Raw genomic sequence first — 15,847 nt, 5'->3', positions numbered from 1 at the left:
AAAAATGTATTTTAAAAAAGTACTTTTGTATATTAGAACAAAAAAAAACTGCACTTCATTTTTGTTTCATAAAAAATATAATACATATACAAAAAAATATTTTCTTTTTTTATTCCAAAAAAACATTAAAAAATACATCTAAATTGTAAAAATAAAACTTTCAAATACATTTTCATTTAGAATTTTTTGTAGTCCCTTTTAGAGTACTAAAAATTGATTTCCCAAAAATATTTTTGTATATTAGAAAAAAAAACTGCACTTCATTTTTGCTTCATAAAAAATACACATTTATAAAACATATAGAAAAAAATGCACTTCTTTTTTTATTCAAAAAATACATTAAAAATACATCTAAATTGTAAAAATTAAATTTTCAAATACATTTTCATTTAGAATCTTTTTTGTAGTCCCTTTTTATATTACTAAAAATGTATTTAAAAAAAGTATTTTGTATATTAGAAAAACAAATGCACTTCAATTTTGTTTCATGAAAAATATAATAAATATACAAAACATATAGAAAAAGAAATGTCACTTCTTTTTTTTGAACAAATACATGAAAAATACATCCCTTTTATGGCCCGACACTCACAAGGTGCGAAGGAAAAAGGCGTTCGGCGTCTTCTCTCACGGGAGACTACGTTCAGAACGATGTCTGGCGGTGGAACGACGGCTGTAGTCGACTGCCATTCATTAGCAAAAGCTGCGTGGACATTTCAAGTGTGTCCAGCGACACGCTTTAATAAGACAAAAGTCCTCGGGGGAAGAAAACGTTTCCCACTTCCCCTTTTGGACTCATTTTGTGGCACGGTAAATAATCAGCGGCGGCTCCCTTCACCATTAAAGCTAGCCAGAGCGTAGCAGGAAAGCATGTTTGGAATTCCAAGCCAGGCGACACTAAATCCCCCCTTGGAGAGGTGTCACACACTCGAGGCCACTTCAAGACCATGGCACGAGTGCCATCAAGCGCAGTCTGCCTCTAAAACCTCCTTCTCTCTCTCTCTCTCTCTCTCTCTCCCTGCGAAGCTCTGAGAGACGCCTGCACACAGGTGAGCTGCAGCTACGGCAGCACCTGTGTGCAGTCCTCAGACGGCCTGTCGGCCAAGTGCATGTGTCCTCTGGGCTGCGGGAACAGGCCGGCCCAGACGGTGTGCGGCAGTGACGGGAAGGACTACGGCAGCGAGTGTGAGCTGCATGAGTACGCCTGCAAGAACCAGAGGAACATCAGACTGCAGCACCAGGGACCGTGTGGTGAGATGCTTTCTCTTTTGTTCCACGGGAGGCCCACTCGTCTTCACACGTCCACACCAGTACATCACAACTATCCCACACAACTGTATCTATTCCTTTTTTGTTCAAAAACAATACATTTGCATATTAAATAAAATATTTTCACTTTATTCATCCGTTTTTTATATAAAAAAATCCATTTAAATTTGTTTCACTTTATTTGTACATTTTTGTATAAAAAATACATTTACATATTTAAAAAAAGATTTTTATTTTTACACAATACATTTACATATTTCCAAAAAATGTTTTACTTTATTTATTCATTTTTATATATCAAAAAAATACTGATTAAGAAAACTTTTTCACTTTTACTTAAAAAAAATGAATTTACTGATTTAAAAAACGTTTTCACTATATGTATTCATTTTCATAAAAACAAAATACATTTAGTTATTTTAAAAAAGCTATTTCACTTTTTTCATTTTTTACTTTATTTTGTATATAAAAATACCAATTAAAAAAACGTTTTCACTCTTACTTAAAAAAATTAATTTACTAATTAAAAAACGTTTTCACTTTATTTATTTATTTATTTTAATACAAACTAAAGATATTTACATAATAAAACAAACGTTTTCACTTTATTATTTCATTTTTATTTAAAAAAATTAATTTAAATTTTTTTTAAATGTCACTTTTTGTATTCATTTTTAATCTTAAAACAATACATTTACATATTAAAAAAGTTTTTAATTTTTTATTCTTTTAATTTCAAAAAATACATTTACATATTTGTTTTAAATAATCACTTTATTTATTAATTTTTTAATTGATACATTTACTAATATTAGTAAATCCTTTTTTCTTTATTCATTTTTATAAAAAAAAATACATTTACATATTTAAAAGAAACTGTTTCATTTTATTTATTCTTTTTTATTTAGGAAAATAAATTTACATATTTAAAATGTTTGTTTTTTTACTTAATTTATTAATTTTTGTTTAAAACAATACATTTACATATTAAAAAAACGTTTTTACTTTATTTATAGTTTAAAAAATACATTTGCATATTAAAACAACCTTTTCACTTTATTTATAAATTTTTATAAAAAAAAAATACATTTACATATAAAAAAAAAAACCTTAACACTCTAAAGTGTACTAAGTTAAATGAGTCTGAGCCATTCGGCTGCTACTGTGGTGGAATGGTCCGAAACTCAACTTTAAACAAAGTGGTTTTAGTACAAAGGTTTTTTTACCCATTAATCAAAAAGTACAAGTTGGATTAAATTGCCCATGCAGACAGACACCGTCCTCCAGAGGATCCAGAATCAAAAGAAAAATATGCAAATCATCTATCAAATGTTGGTCCACTGGCTTTTTTTATACGACTCCCTCATGTGTCCAGGTCTTTTTGTTTTGCCACTACTGGCACCAACACAATCGTGGATCTCCTAGTCATAACAACAGTCATCACATTTCTTAGACTGGTTGGCGCAACCCCAAATTCAACTTTCTCTTAAATTTGCTTTCCCAGTGATTCAGAAAATAGGCTTTTAGATAGACTTTCTTTTTCAGACTTACACAGACAATAAATATGGTGTAAAAGTCAGAAATTCCACTACATACCCCCCTTCCAGGGTTCTAGAACCCTGGACCATACCGATTTCTGACCTTGGCCACTTACTTAAAATTTCTACCACAGATAGAGGCGAAAACCCAAATGTTGTTATGCGGGGCGAAAATTCCTCTATGACCTTCGCTGAGCGATCGCTGTTTCATATGGTATGAAAGTCAGAAATTCCACTACAGTACATTGGTCAAAAAAGCTAGCATGCTAGATTGGTAATGTTAGTATGCTAACAGTTAACATGTGTCAAGGACCAAGCCATATGACTCAGAGGTGTTTGGCTAATAAATGGGCTAAAAAAGTTAGCACGTTGACATTAGAATGCGAGCATGCTAATTTTAGCTTGTGTCAAGTACCAAGTGATACGAGTCTGAGGCATTTAGGTGCTAAATTGGTCAAAAAAGGTAGCATGCTAATATTAGTAATGGTGCCTGAGGCTGGGCCAATCAGTGCTACAATACTGTAATATTAGTAGTACTACTGTAGTATTGTATTAGGATTTGTAGTTCTGTCAGGCATTTTTATGCTTGAAAATGCTTCATTTAGGGAAACATGAGGGAGAATATGATTTATTACTGGTAAGCTAAGAGGTGTTCAGATAGTTGATTGACTTACATTGTCTAGGTATTAATGTAGAACATGTATCAAAGGGGCCCCCACAGCCTTCCACGTGTATTTATGGGGCCCTCATGCTTGTTTACTCCCACGGCCATTGTTGTTGTTTTCTTCTCTCGCTCTGCTTGTGGAGAGAGAGAGATGACTAGTCGGGTCTGTAGACAGAAGGTTGCTGGCATAAATCCAGGACCAGTCGGCCCGCAGGGAGCACAGCTTCCCTGATTTACTGGCGCTGCAGAAAATACACCATGTGTGTAATTACTCTCTTTGTGGGACGGAGGAGGGCATGGATTCTGGAAGCTGTTCTTCTGGGTTAATGGGAGATGTTCTTCTGGGTTAGTGGGAGATGTTATTCTGGGTCAATAGGAGCTGTTCGTCTGAGTTAGTGGAAGCTGTTCTTCTGGGTTAATGGGAAATGGTATTCTGGGTTAATGGAAACTGTTCTTCTGGGTCAATGGGAGATGGTCTTCTGGGTTAATGGGAGATGTTAGTCTGGGTTAATCAGAGATGTTTTTCTGCGTTCGTGGGAGTTGTTCTTCTGGGTTAGTAGGAGTTGTTCTTCTGGGTTAATGGAAGCCGTTCTCCCAGGTTAATGGGGGATGTTTTTTTAGGTTAATGAAAACTGTTATTCTGGGTTGATGAGAGATGGTCTTCAGGGTTAATAGAAGCTGTTCTTCTGAGTTAATGGCAGCTGTTCTTCTGGTTTAATGGGAGATGGTCTTCTGGGTTAATGGCAGATGTTATTCTGCGTTAATGAGAGATGTTCTTCTGGGTAATGGGGGATGTTCGTCTGGGTTAATGGGAGCTGTTCGTCTGAGTTAGTGGAAGCTGTTCTTCTGAGTTAATGGGAAATGTTAGTCTGGGTTAATCAGATATGTTTTTCTGCGTTCGTGGGAGTTGTTCTTCTGGGTTAGTAGGAGTTGTTCTTCTGGGTTAATGGAAGCCGTTCTCCCAGGTTAATGGGAGATGTTTTTTTTAGATTAATGAAAACTGTTATTCTGGGTTAATGAGAGATGATCTTCAGGGTTAATGGAAGCTGTTCTTCTGGGTTAATGGCAGCTGTTCTTCTGGTTTAATGGGAGATGGTCTTCTGGGTTAATGGCAGATGTTATTCTGCGTTAATGGGAGATGTTCTTCTGGGTAATGGGGGATGTTCGTCTGGGTTGATGGGAGCTGTTCTTCTGCTTTAATGGGAGATGGTCTTCTGGGTTAATGGCAGATGTTATTCTGCGTTAATGGAAGCTCTTCCATTATGGGTTAGTGAAAACTGTTATTTCAGGTTAATGAGAAATGTTCTTCAGGGTTAATGGAAGCTGTTATTTTGGGTTAATGGAAACTGTTCTTCTGAGTTAGTGGCAGCTGTTATTCTGCTTTAATGGGAGATGGTCTTCTGGTTTAATGGGAAATGTTCTTCTGAGTTAATGGAAGATGTTCTTCTGGGTTAGTGGAAGCTGTTCTTCTGGGTTAATGGGAGATGTTCCAACCATCCATTTTCTACCGCTTTTATTCCCTTTGGGGTCGCAGGGGGCACTTGAGCCTATCTCATGTTATTCTGGGTTAATGGAAGCTGTTCTTCTGGGTTATTGGGAGATGTTCTTGTGGGTTGATGGGAGATGGTATTCTGGGTTAGTGGAAGCTGTTCTTTTGGGTCAGTGGGAGATGTTCGTCTGGGTTAGTGGGAGCTTTTCTTCTGGGTTAGTGGGAGATGTTATTCTGGGGGTAATGGAAGCTGTTCTTCTGGGTTATTGGGAAATGTTCTTCTGGGTTAATGGGAGATGTTATTTTGGGTTAGTGGAAACTGCTCTTTTGGGTTAGTGGAAGCTGTTTTTCTGGGTTAATGGGAGCTGTTTTGCCGGTTTAATGGGATCTGGTCTTATGGGTTAATGAAAACTGTTCTTTTGGGTTAATGGGAACTGTTCTTCTGAGTTAGGGGGAGCTGTTCTTCTGCTTTAATGGGATATGGTCTTCTGGGTTAATGGGAGATGTTCTTCTGGGTTAGTGGAAGCTGTTCTTCTGGGTTGATGGGAGATCTTATTCTGGGTTAATGAAATCTGTTTTTCTGGGTTAATGGAAGCTGTTCTTATGGGTTATTGGGGTCTGTTCTTCTAGGTTAATGGGAGATGTTCTTCTGGGTTAATGGGAGATGGTCTTCTGGGTTTATGGGAAATGGTCTTCCGGGTTACTGGGCGCTGTTATTCTGGGTGAATGGGCGCTGTTTGTCTGGGTTAATGGGAGAGGTTCTTCTGGGTTAGTGGAATATTTTCTCCTGGGTTAATGAAAACAGTTCTCGTGGGTTAGTGGGGGATGGTCTTCTGGGTTGATGGGAGATGGTCTTCTGGGATATTGGGAGCTGTTCTTCTGGGTTAATAGGAACTGTTTTCCTGAGTAAGTGTGAGCTGTTATTCTGGGTTAATGAGCGTGCTTCTTCTGGGTTAATGAGAGCAGTTCTTCTGGTTAAATGGGAGCTGTTCTTCTGGGTTAGTGGAGGATTTTCTCCTGGGTTAATGAAAACTGTTCTCCTGGGTTAGTGGGAGATGGTCTTATGGGTTAATGGAAACCGTTCTTCTGGGTTAATGGGAGATGGTCTTCTGGGTTAATGGGAAATCGTCTTCTGGGTTAATGGAACGGTATAGATCGGTTGGTAGAGCGGCCGTGTCAACAACTTGAGGGTTGCAGGTTCGATTCCCACTTCCAATCTAACTTAGATATTGGGTTTCACTATGTAAAGCGCTTTGAGTCACTTGAGGAAAAAGCGCTATATAAATATAATTCATTAATTCACTTCACTTCTTCTGGGTTAATTGGAACTGTTCTTCTAAAATAGTGGGAGCTGTTCTTCTGGTTTAATGGCAGATGTTCTTTTGGGTTATTGGCATATCTTATTCTGGTTTAATGGCATATGTTCTTCTGGGTTATTGGGAGATGATGGTGTCAAATGATGGCCTGAAGGGAGCAGACTTCTAAGAGTTTACTTGCTCGTCTCCTCAAGCCTCGACTTTGTCCTGAGAAGAAACAATGTGAGGACCTGAAAGACCTCAGGACCACTTTGTCCGTCCCTTGTCTAGTCTTTGTGTCCCTGCCACACTTTACTTCTCCTTTGGCTAGATTGCGCTACAAGATGATCCCCAATACCACGTCACAAAAAAACTTTACTGAGTGATGTTCTGAAATAGTTAGTGGCTAGTTAGTGCCACCAACACACAAACAACTTTATCATTTTTCCCACTCCAGCACGGCGCTAAGTGAATAGAAAATGTCTTGGCGCTAAGTGAATAGAAAATGTCTTGGCGGTGATTTAACACGGCACATAAATCCTTTGTCTTCCCTCATGCCAAAAGCATGGCGAGCAGGATTAAGCCCCGAGTCTTGTCTGAAGGCGTGACCACGTCCGCACACACAATCCCATTACGATGGCGGCCTGATAAGGAAAACTAGCGCTTTATCGTTCTCCTTGTCTTCACCACCATCTCGCGCTCACTCGGAAGGTGCTTTATGTTGCCACGCTAACGTGCGGCCACAATATATGTATTCTTTTCAACTACCTAGCACAATAAACAGAGGTGTGGGCCTAAAAACGTATATAGCAATTAGCATTATGTTAACTACTATAATGCAAGTAGTGTATATATATATATATATATATATATATACATATATATATATATATATATATATATATATATGTGTATATATATATATATATATATATATATATATATATATATATATATATATATATATATATATATATATATATATATATATATATATATATATATATATATGAACCCCGTTTCCATATGAGTCGGGAAATTGTGTTAGATGTAAAAATAAACGGAATACAATGATTTGCAAATCATTTTCAACCCATATTCAGTTGAATATGTTACAAAGACAACATATTTGATGTTAAAACTGATCAATCAATCAATCAATGTTTACTTATATAGCCCTAAATCACTAGTGTCTCAAAGGGCTGCACAAACCACAACACGAACCACTACGACATCCTCGGTAGGCCCACATAAGGGCAAGGAAAACTCACACCCAGTGGGACGTCGGTGACAATGATGACTATGAGAACCTTGGAGAGGAGGAAATCAATGGATGTCGAGCGGGTCCAACATGATACTGTGAAAGTTCAATCCATAATGGATCCAACACAGAGGCAAGAGTCCAGTCCAAAGCGGATCCAACACAGCAGCGAGAGTCCCGTTCACAGCGGAGCCAGCAGGAAAACATCCCAAGCGGAGGCGGATCAGCAGCGCAGAGATGTCCCCAGCCGATACACAGGCGAGCAGTACATGGCCACCGGATCGGACCGGAACCCCTCCACAAGGGAGAGTGGGACATAGGAGAAAAAGAAAAGAAACGGCAGATCAACTGGTCTAAAAAGGGAGTCTATTTAAAGGCTAGAGTATACAAATGAGTTTTAAGGTGAGACTTAAATGCTTCTACTGAGGTGGCATCTCAAACTTTTACCGGGAGGGCATTCCAGAGTACTGGAGCCCGAAATAAAAATGCTCTATAGCCCGCAGACTTTTTTTGGGCTTTAGGAATCACTAATAAGCCGGAGTCCTTTGAACGCAGATTTCTTGCCGGGACATATGGTACAATACAATCGGCAAGATAGGATGGAGCTAGACCGTGTAGTATTTTATACGTAAGTAGTAAAACCTTAAAGTCACATCTTAAGTGCACAGGAAGCCAGTGCAGGTGAGCCAGTACAGGCGTAATGTGATCAAACTTTCTTGTTCTTGTCAAAAGTCTAGCAGCCGCATTTTGTACCAACTGTAATCTTTTAATGCTAGACATGGGGAGACCCGAAAATAATACGTTACAGTAATCGAGGCGAGACGTAACAAACGCATGGATAATGATCTCAGCGTCTTTAGTGGACAGAATGGAGCGAATTTTAGCGATATTACGGAGATGAAAGAAGGCCGTTTTAGTAACGCTTTTAATGTGTGACTCAAAGGAGAGAGTTGGGTAAAAGATAACACCCAGATTTTTTACCGAGTCGCCTTGTTTAATTGTTTGGTTGTAAAATGTTAGAGTTGTATTATCAAATAGAGGTCGGTGTCTAGCAGGACCGATAATCAGCATTTCCGTTGTTTTGGCGTTGAGTTGCAAAAAGTTAGAGGACATCCATTGTTTAATTTCATTAAGACACGCCTCCAGTTGACTACAATCCGGCGTGTTGGTCAGCTTTAGGGGCATGTAGAGTTGGGTGTCATCAGCATAACAGTGAAAACTAACACCGTATTTGCGTATGATGTCACCTAGCGGCAGCATGTAGATGCTGAAGAGTGCAGGGCCAAGGACTGAATCCTGGGGAACTCCACACGTTACCTTAACGTAGTCCGAGGTCACATTGTTATGGGAGACGCACTGCATCCTATCAGTAAGATAAGAGTTAAACCAAGACAGGGCTAAGTCTGACATACCAATTCGTGTTTTGATACATTCTAATAAAATATTATGATCGACGGTATCGAAAGCAGCGCTAAGATCGAGGAGCAGCAACATAGATGACGAATCAGAATCTATCGTTAGCAATAGATCATTAGTCATTTTTGCGAGGGCTGTCTCCGTGGAGTGATTTGCCCTGAAACCGGATTGAAAGGTTTCACATAGATTGTTAGACGCTAAGTGTTCATTTAACTGCACCGCAATCATTTTTTTGAGGATTTTTGAAATAAAGGGAAGGTGAGACACCGGTCGGTAGTTTACCATGAGGTCAGGATCGAGGTTAGGTCTTTTAAGAAGAGGATGAATAACCGCTTTTTTGAATGCTAGGGGAACAGTGCCCGAGGAAAGTGATAAGTTTATAATATTTAGCACTGATGGACCTAATAATACAAAGAGCTCCTTGATCAGTTTCCCAGGAAGTGGGTCAAGTAAACATGTTGTTTGTTTTATTCCATTTACACGTTGTAACAATTCCTCTAATGTTATTTCCTCAAAACGAGAGACACTATTTTGGAGGGCAGTATCCGCTGTATATACAATCGTGTCAGTGTTAATAGAACCCAGTTGTAGCTGGGACGCATTGTCTTTAATCTCCTTTCTAATGACTTAAATTTTCTTACTAAAGAATTGCATAAAGTCATCAGCTGAGTGGGTGGAGCTACTGGAAGGGGTCCCTTGTTTGGTTAGCGATGCTACCGTACTAAACAAAAATTTAGGATCGTTTTTATTACGGTGGATGAGATTTGAGTAATATTTAGCTTTAGCTAAGGTAAGCATGCGTTTATAAGTTATTAAACCATCACTCCATGCTTGATGGTGCACCTCAAGTTTAGTCGTGCGCCATTTGCGTTCCAGCTTTCAACATAATAATTTCTGAGCTCTAGTTTCTTCTGAAAACCACGGGGTACGCTTTTTTGGAGCCTTTTTTAACTTTAGCGGTGCTATGTTATCAATGGTTTCGCGCAGGGCGTCGTTAAAGCTGTTAGTGAGGTTATCAATAGAGCCCACATATTTTGGGAATGGTGCCATTAACGAGGGCAGTAGGTCAGCAAGAGTTGTCGTTGTGGCCGTATTAATGTTGCGGCTGCTATAGCAGTTATTATTATTATTAGTTTGACGAACATGCGTCTGAACCCCAAATTTTATAAGGTAATGATCGGACAATACTTTAGTATACGGGAGTATCGTAACTTTGGAAACGGTGATACCCCTGACAAGCACTAGGTCTATCGTATTACCGTTGCGATGCGTGGGTTCATTTATTATTTGTGTGAGACCACAGCTATCAATTATAGTCTGGAGCGCTACGCACGGTGGGTCCGATGGGGTATTCATATGGATATTAAAGTCCCCGATTATGATTATATTATCGGCGTGTGTCACTAGATCAGCAACGAACTCTGAGAATTCATTGATAAAGTCCGAAATGGGCACTCGTGGGTGGTAGATAACAGCCAGGTGTAGAGGCAGCGGTGTGACAGACATCATAGTAAGCACCTCAAACGATTTATATTTATTATTTATGTTAGGACTAAGGTTAAAGTTTTTGTCGTAAATTAGTGCGACCCCCCACTCCTTTTAAGAGGACGGGCAATATGCGCATGTGTAAAGTTAGGAGGACATGCCTCATTTAGTGCAAAAAAGTCGTTTGGTTTAAGCCAGGTTTCACTGAGACCGATGACGATGAAGATTGTTGTCTTTGATGATATCATTAACTAACAACGTTTTGGGAGACAATGATCTTATGTTTAAAAAACCTATATTATAGGTAGTGGGCTGTTTTAGGGAATTTTTGATCAAATTATCCGTAGTAGCAATATTAATAATGTTGTGTTTATTATGCCCAGTGCATTTAGTATAATTACGACCATATCTAGGAATTGATATGACGGGAATTTTCCGATTGTTTGTTTGTTGCTTTGATAAACTGCACGCATCATAGTTACCCACCTCAGTAGAACGCATGTCCAACTCTGAAACAATCAAAGCAGAAAAAGCTTGTTCTAATTTAACTGACTCCTTACCCAGACCAGTAGTCTCGCATCTTCCATTTAAATCCGGCTTCAGGATGGAGGGAAGTGGTGTTCTGTGGGGATTAGCCTTCTGCTTTGTTTTTAAACCCCCCCGGCATCCGCGTTTCCGATCACACCGCTGGCGTCTGCTCCGTAGACGGCCCCCGCTGCTACTATACTCCCCTGCTTCACAGGCCGCTGGATGTAGCCGCCGAAGTATTGCCATGCTAGTTAGCAGGTCTAGCAAGCATGCGTCTATCAGTCCAAAACGGCCCTATATGTCCACATCCAGAAGTGTCTGGCGGTCGTACGTGATCACGGAGTGACCACGATGTGAGCCAGCCATAAAGTTTGTAGAATTGTCTGGTATTTCTGCCAAATGTTCCATCTTTAGCAAGAGCTCTTCGATGTCGCAGCCCCTCCGGGCGCCGCCATCTTTTTTTTTTTTTTTGCAAATAATCATTAACTTTAGAATTTGATGTCAGCAACACGTGACAAAGAAGTTGGGAAAGGTGGCAATACATACTGATAAAGTTGAGGAATGCTCATCAAACACTTATATGGAACATCCCACAGGTGTGCAGGCTAATTGGGAACAGTTGGGTGCCATGATTGGGTTTAGCAGCTTCCATAAAATGCCAAGTCATTCACAAACAAAGATGGGGCTCGGGTCACCACTTTGTAAGCAAATTGTCGAACAGTTTTAGAACAACATTTCTCAACGAGCTATTGCAAGGAATTTAGGAATATTACCATCTACAGTCCGTAAATTCATCAGAAAGTTCAGAGAATCTGGAGAAATCACTGCACGAAAACGATGATATTATGGACTTTTGATCCCTCGGGCGGCACAGCATCAAAAACCGACATCAGTGTGTAAAGAATATCACCATTTGGGCTCAGGAACACTTCATAAAACCACTGTCAGTAACTACAGTTGGTCACTACATCTGTAAGTGCAAATTAAAACTCTACTATGCAAAGCCAAACCCATTCATCAACAATATCCTGAAACGCCGCCATCTTGGCTGAGCCCAAGCTCACCCAAGATGGCCTGATGCAAAGTGGAAAGGTGTTTTGTGGTCTGACGATTCTACATTTCAAACTATATCTGGAAACAGAGGACGTGGTGTCCTCCAGAACAAAGAGGATAATAACCATTTGGATTTTTATAGGCGATAAGTTCAAAAGCCAGCATCTGTGATGGTATGGGAGTGTATTAGGGCCCAAGGCATGGGTAACTTACACATCTGTGAAGGCACCATTAATGCTGAAAGGTCCATACAGGTTTTGGAGCAACATATGTTGTCATCCAAGCAACGTTATCATAGACGCCCCTGCTTATTTCAGCAAGACAAGTGTTATAACAGCGTGGCTTTGTAAAAAAAGAGTGAGGGTACTTTCCTGGCCCGCCTGCAGTCCAGACCTGTCTCCCATCGAAAATGTGTGGCGCATTATGAAGCGTAAATTACGACAGCGGAGACCCCGAACTGTTGAACGACTGAAGCTCTACATAAAACAAGAATGGGAAAGAATTCCACTTTCAAAGCTTCAACAATTAGTTTCCTCAGTTCCCAAACGTTTATTGTGTGTTGTTTAAAGAAAAGGTGATGTAACACAGTAGTGAACATGCCCTTTCCCAACTAATTTGGCACGTGTTGCTGGCATCAAATTCTAAAGTGAATGATTATTTGCAACAAAAAAAAATGTTTATCAGTTTGAACATCAACTATGTTGTCTTTGTAGCATATTCAACTGAATATGGGTTGAAAATGATTTGCAAATCATTGTATTTCGTTTATATTTACATCTAACACAATTTCCCAACTCATATGGAAACGGGGTTTGTATATATACATATATATGTATATATACATATATATGTATTTATATACATGTGTATATGTATACCCATGTATGTATATATGTATATATACGTACATATACATACATACATATATACATGTATACAGTATATATGTATGTATATATGTACAGTATATATGCATGTGTGTATGTGTATACTGTATATATAAATACATATATAGTATGAATTGCTCATAATCGCACAATATTTGACAAATGCAAATTTTTTGCCGACTGTGTCCCCACAGACCCTTGCAAAGACAGCGAGAACAGCCTAAACACGATGTGCAGGGTGGAGGCGCTCACCCGCCGCCCGCACGTCTTTGGCTCGCCGGACTCCTGCCCCCCGGCGGGCGAGCCGCTGTGCGCCAGCGACGGTCAAACGTACCCAAGCGAGTGCGCCATGAAGGCCACCGGGCTGCAGAAGGGCGTCAAACTCCGGAAGCTTCATGCCGGCTGGTGCAGAAAACTGGGTAAGATCCCACTTCCCCTTGTCGTTCACGCGTGATGAGGTCACACTGTATTCTTGCCTCATTCCTGTGAGAATCCTGCGTGTGACTGAAGCATTAAGCCTATTTTAAGTATAATATACGTATTTAAATATATAAACACATATTTATATTTAGATATTTGAAAATTTATTTATTCATGTATTTTTAATAACACGTTTTCACTACCTTTTTATATTAAAAACATTTAAAAATATATTTTTACACATTAAAAACATTATAATTTATGTTTTATATATTTAAAATTTAAAAAAATAAAAATGATTACATTTCAAAGAAAAAAAAGGCTCTCACTTTCTTTTTTAAAATTTAAAGAATAAATATATTTACACAGTGAAAAAAACTACCTTTTTGATATTAAAGAATTGGTAAGAATATATTTACGTATTGAAAAAAAAGTTGATTTCCTTATATATTTTAAAAAATTAAACTATTTTTACATATTGAAGAAAATAGGATTTCACTTCATTTTTTAATCCATCCATCCAACCATCCATTTCCTACCGCTTGATCCTTTCATGGTCGTGGGGGGTGCTGGGGCCTATCTCAGCTGCACATGAGTGGAAGGCGGGTACACCCTGGACAAGTTGCCACCTCATTATTTATTTTAAATTTTTTTAAATATATATTTGCATATAAAAAAAACACTTACACTACCTTTTTGATATTAAAAAATGATATCAATGTATTTATTTATTTATTTGGACTTTTGTGCTCGTCACAGTTTGTCCATAACAAACACCATGTTCAAACATAAGGGTGTCCATATGTGCACTTGGCACCAGGACACCCTAGGCCGCGGTTCCATGATCGACTTTGTAGTTGTGTCATCGGATTTGCGGCCTCATGTTTTGGACACTCGGGTGAAGAGAGGGGCGGAGCTTTCTACCGATCACCACCTGGTGGTGAGTTGGCTGCGATGGTGGGGGAGGATGCCGGACAGACCTGGGAGGCCCAAACGCATTGTGAGGGTCTGCTGGCAACGTCTGGCAGAGTCTCCTGTCAGACAAAGTTTCAATTCCCACCTCCGGAAGAACTTTGAACATGTCACGAGGGAGGTGCTGGACATTGAGTCCGAGTGGACCATGTTCCGCACCTCTATTGTCGAGGCGGCAGATCGGAGCTGTGGCCGCAAGGTAGTTGGTGCCTGTCGGGGCGGCAATCCTAAAACCCCTTGGTGGACACCAGCGGTGAGGGATGCCGTCAAGCTGAAGAAGGAGTCCTATCGGGTCCTTTTGGCTCATAGGACTCCGGAGGCAGTGAACAGGTACCGACAGGCCAAGCGGTGTGCAGCTTCAGCGGTCGCGGAGGCAAAAACTCGGACATGGGAGGAGTTCGGGGAAGCCATGGAAAACGACTTCCGGACGGCTTCGAAGCGATTCTGGACCACCGTCCGCCGCCTCAGGAAGGGGAAGCAGTGCACTATCAACACCGTGTATGGTGCGGATGGTGTTCTGCTGACCTCAACTGCGGATGTTGTGGATGGGTGGAAGGAATACTTCGAAGACCTCCTCAATCCCACCAACACGTCTTCCTATGAGGAAGCAGTGCCTGGGGAATCTGTGGTGGACTCTCCTATTTCTGGGGCTGAGGTCGCTGAGGTAGTTAAAAAGCTCCTCGGTGGCAAGGCCCCAGGGGTGGACGAGATCCGCCCGGAGTTCCTTAAGGCTCTGGATGCTGTGGGGCTGTCTTGGTTGACAAGACTTTGCAGCATCGCGTGGACATCGGGGGCGGTACCTCTGGATTGGCAGACCGGGGTGGTGGTTCCTCTCTTTAAGAAGGGGGACCGGAGGGTGTGTTCCAACTATCGTGGGATCACACTCCTCAGCCTTCCCGGTAAGGTTTATTCAGGTGTACTGGAGAGGAGGCTACGCCGGATAGTCGAACCTCGGATTCAGGAGGAACAGTGTGGTTTTCGTCCTGGTCGTGGAACTGTGGACCAGCTCTATACTCTCGGCAGGGTTCTTGAGGGTGCATGGGAGTTTGCCCAACCAGTCTACATGTGCTTTGTGGACTTGGAGAAGGCATTCGACCGTGTCCCTCGGGAAGTCCTGTGGGGAGTGCTCAGAGAGTATGGGGTATCGGACTGTCTTATTGTGGCGGTCCGTTCCCTGTACGATCAGTGCCAGAGCTTGGTCCGCATTGCCGGCAGTAAGTCGAACACATTTCCAGTGAGGGTTGGACTCCGCCAAGGCTGTCCTTATGTCAACGATTCTGTTCATAACTTTTATGGACAGAATTTCTAGGCGCAGACAAGGCGTTGAGGGGTTCCGGTTTGGTAACCGCAGGATTGGGTCTCTGCTTTTTGCAGATGATGTGGTCCTGATGGCTTCATCTGACCGGGATCTATAGCTCTCGCTGGATCGGTTCGCAGCCGAGTGTGAAGCGACCGGAATGAGAATCAGCACCTCCAAGTCCGAGTCCATGGTTCTCGCCCGGAAAAGGGTGGAATGCCATCTCCGGGTTGGGGAGGAGACCCTGCCCCAAGTGGAGGAGTTCAAGTACCT

General features: G+C 40.7%; 1 protein-coding gene across 4 annotated transcripts in view; it reads left to right on the top strand.

Annotated features, from left to right (window-relative positions):
• The window catches only part of agrn (agrin), a 506,995-nt gene that overhangs the window by 288,643 nt on the left and 202,505 nt on the right, over positions 1-15,847 (top strand). For all 4 annotated transcript variants that reach the window (XM_061889588.1, XM_061889590.1, XM_061889587.1 and 1 more), the window contains 2 exons: positions 1,027-1,251; positions 13,080-13,304. In XM_061889588.1, the coding sequence (XP_061745572.1) occupies positions 1,027-1,251; positions 13,080-13,304 (450 nt within the window). The remainder of the gene's footprint in view (positions 1-1,026; positions 1,252-13,079; positions 13,305-15,847) is intronic.

This window comes from Nerophis ophidion, linkage group LG27, assembly GCF_033978795.1.
Source record: "Nerophis ophidion isolate RoL-2023_Sa linkage group LG27, RoL_Noph_v1.0, whole genome shotgun sequence".
Taxonomy (NCBI): domain Eukaryota; kingdom Metazoa; phylum Chordata; class Actinopteri; order Syngnathiformes; family Syngnathidae; genus Nerophis; species Nerophis ophidion.
The sequence above is the reverse complement of the archived record's forward strand: the minus strand, read 5'-3'. Positions and strand labels throughout refer to the sequence as shown.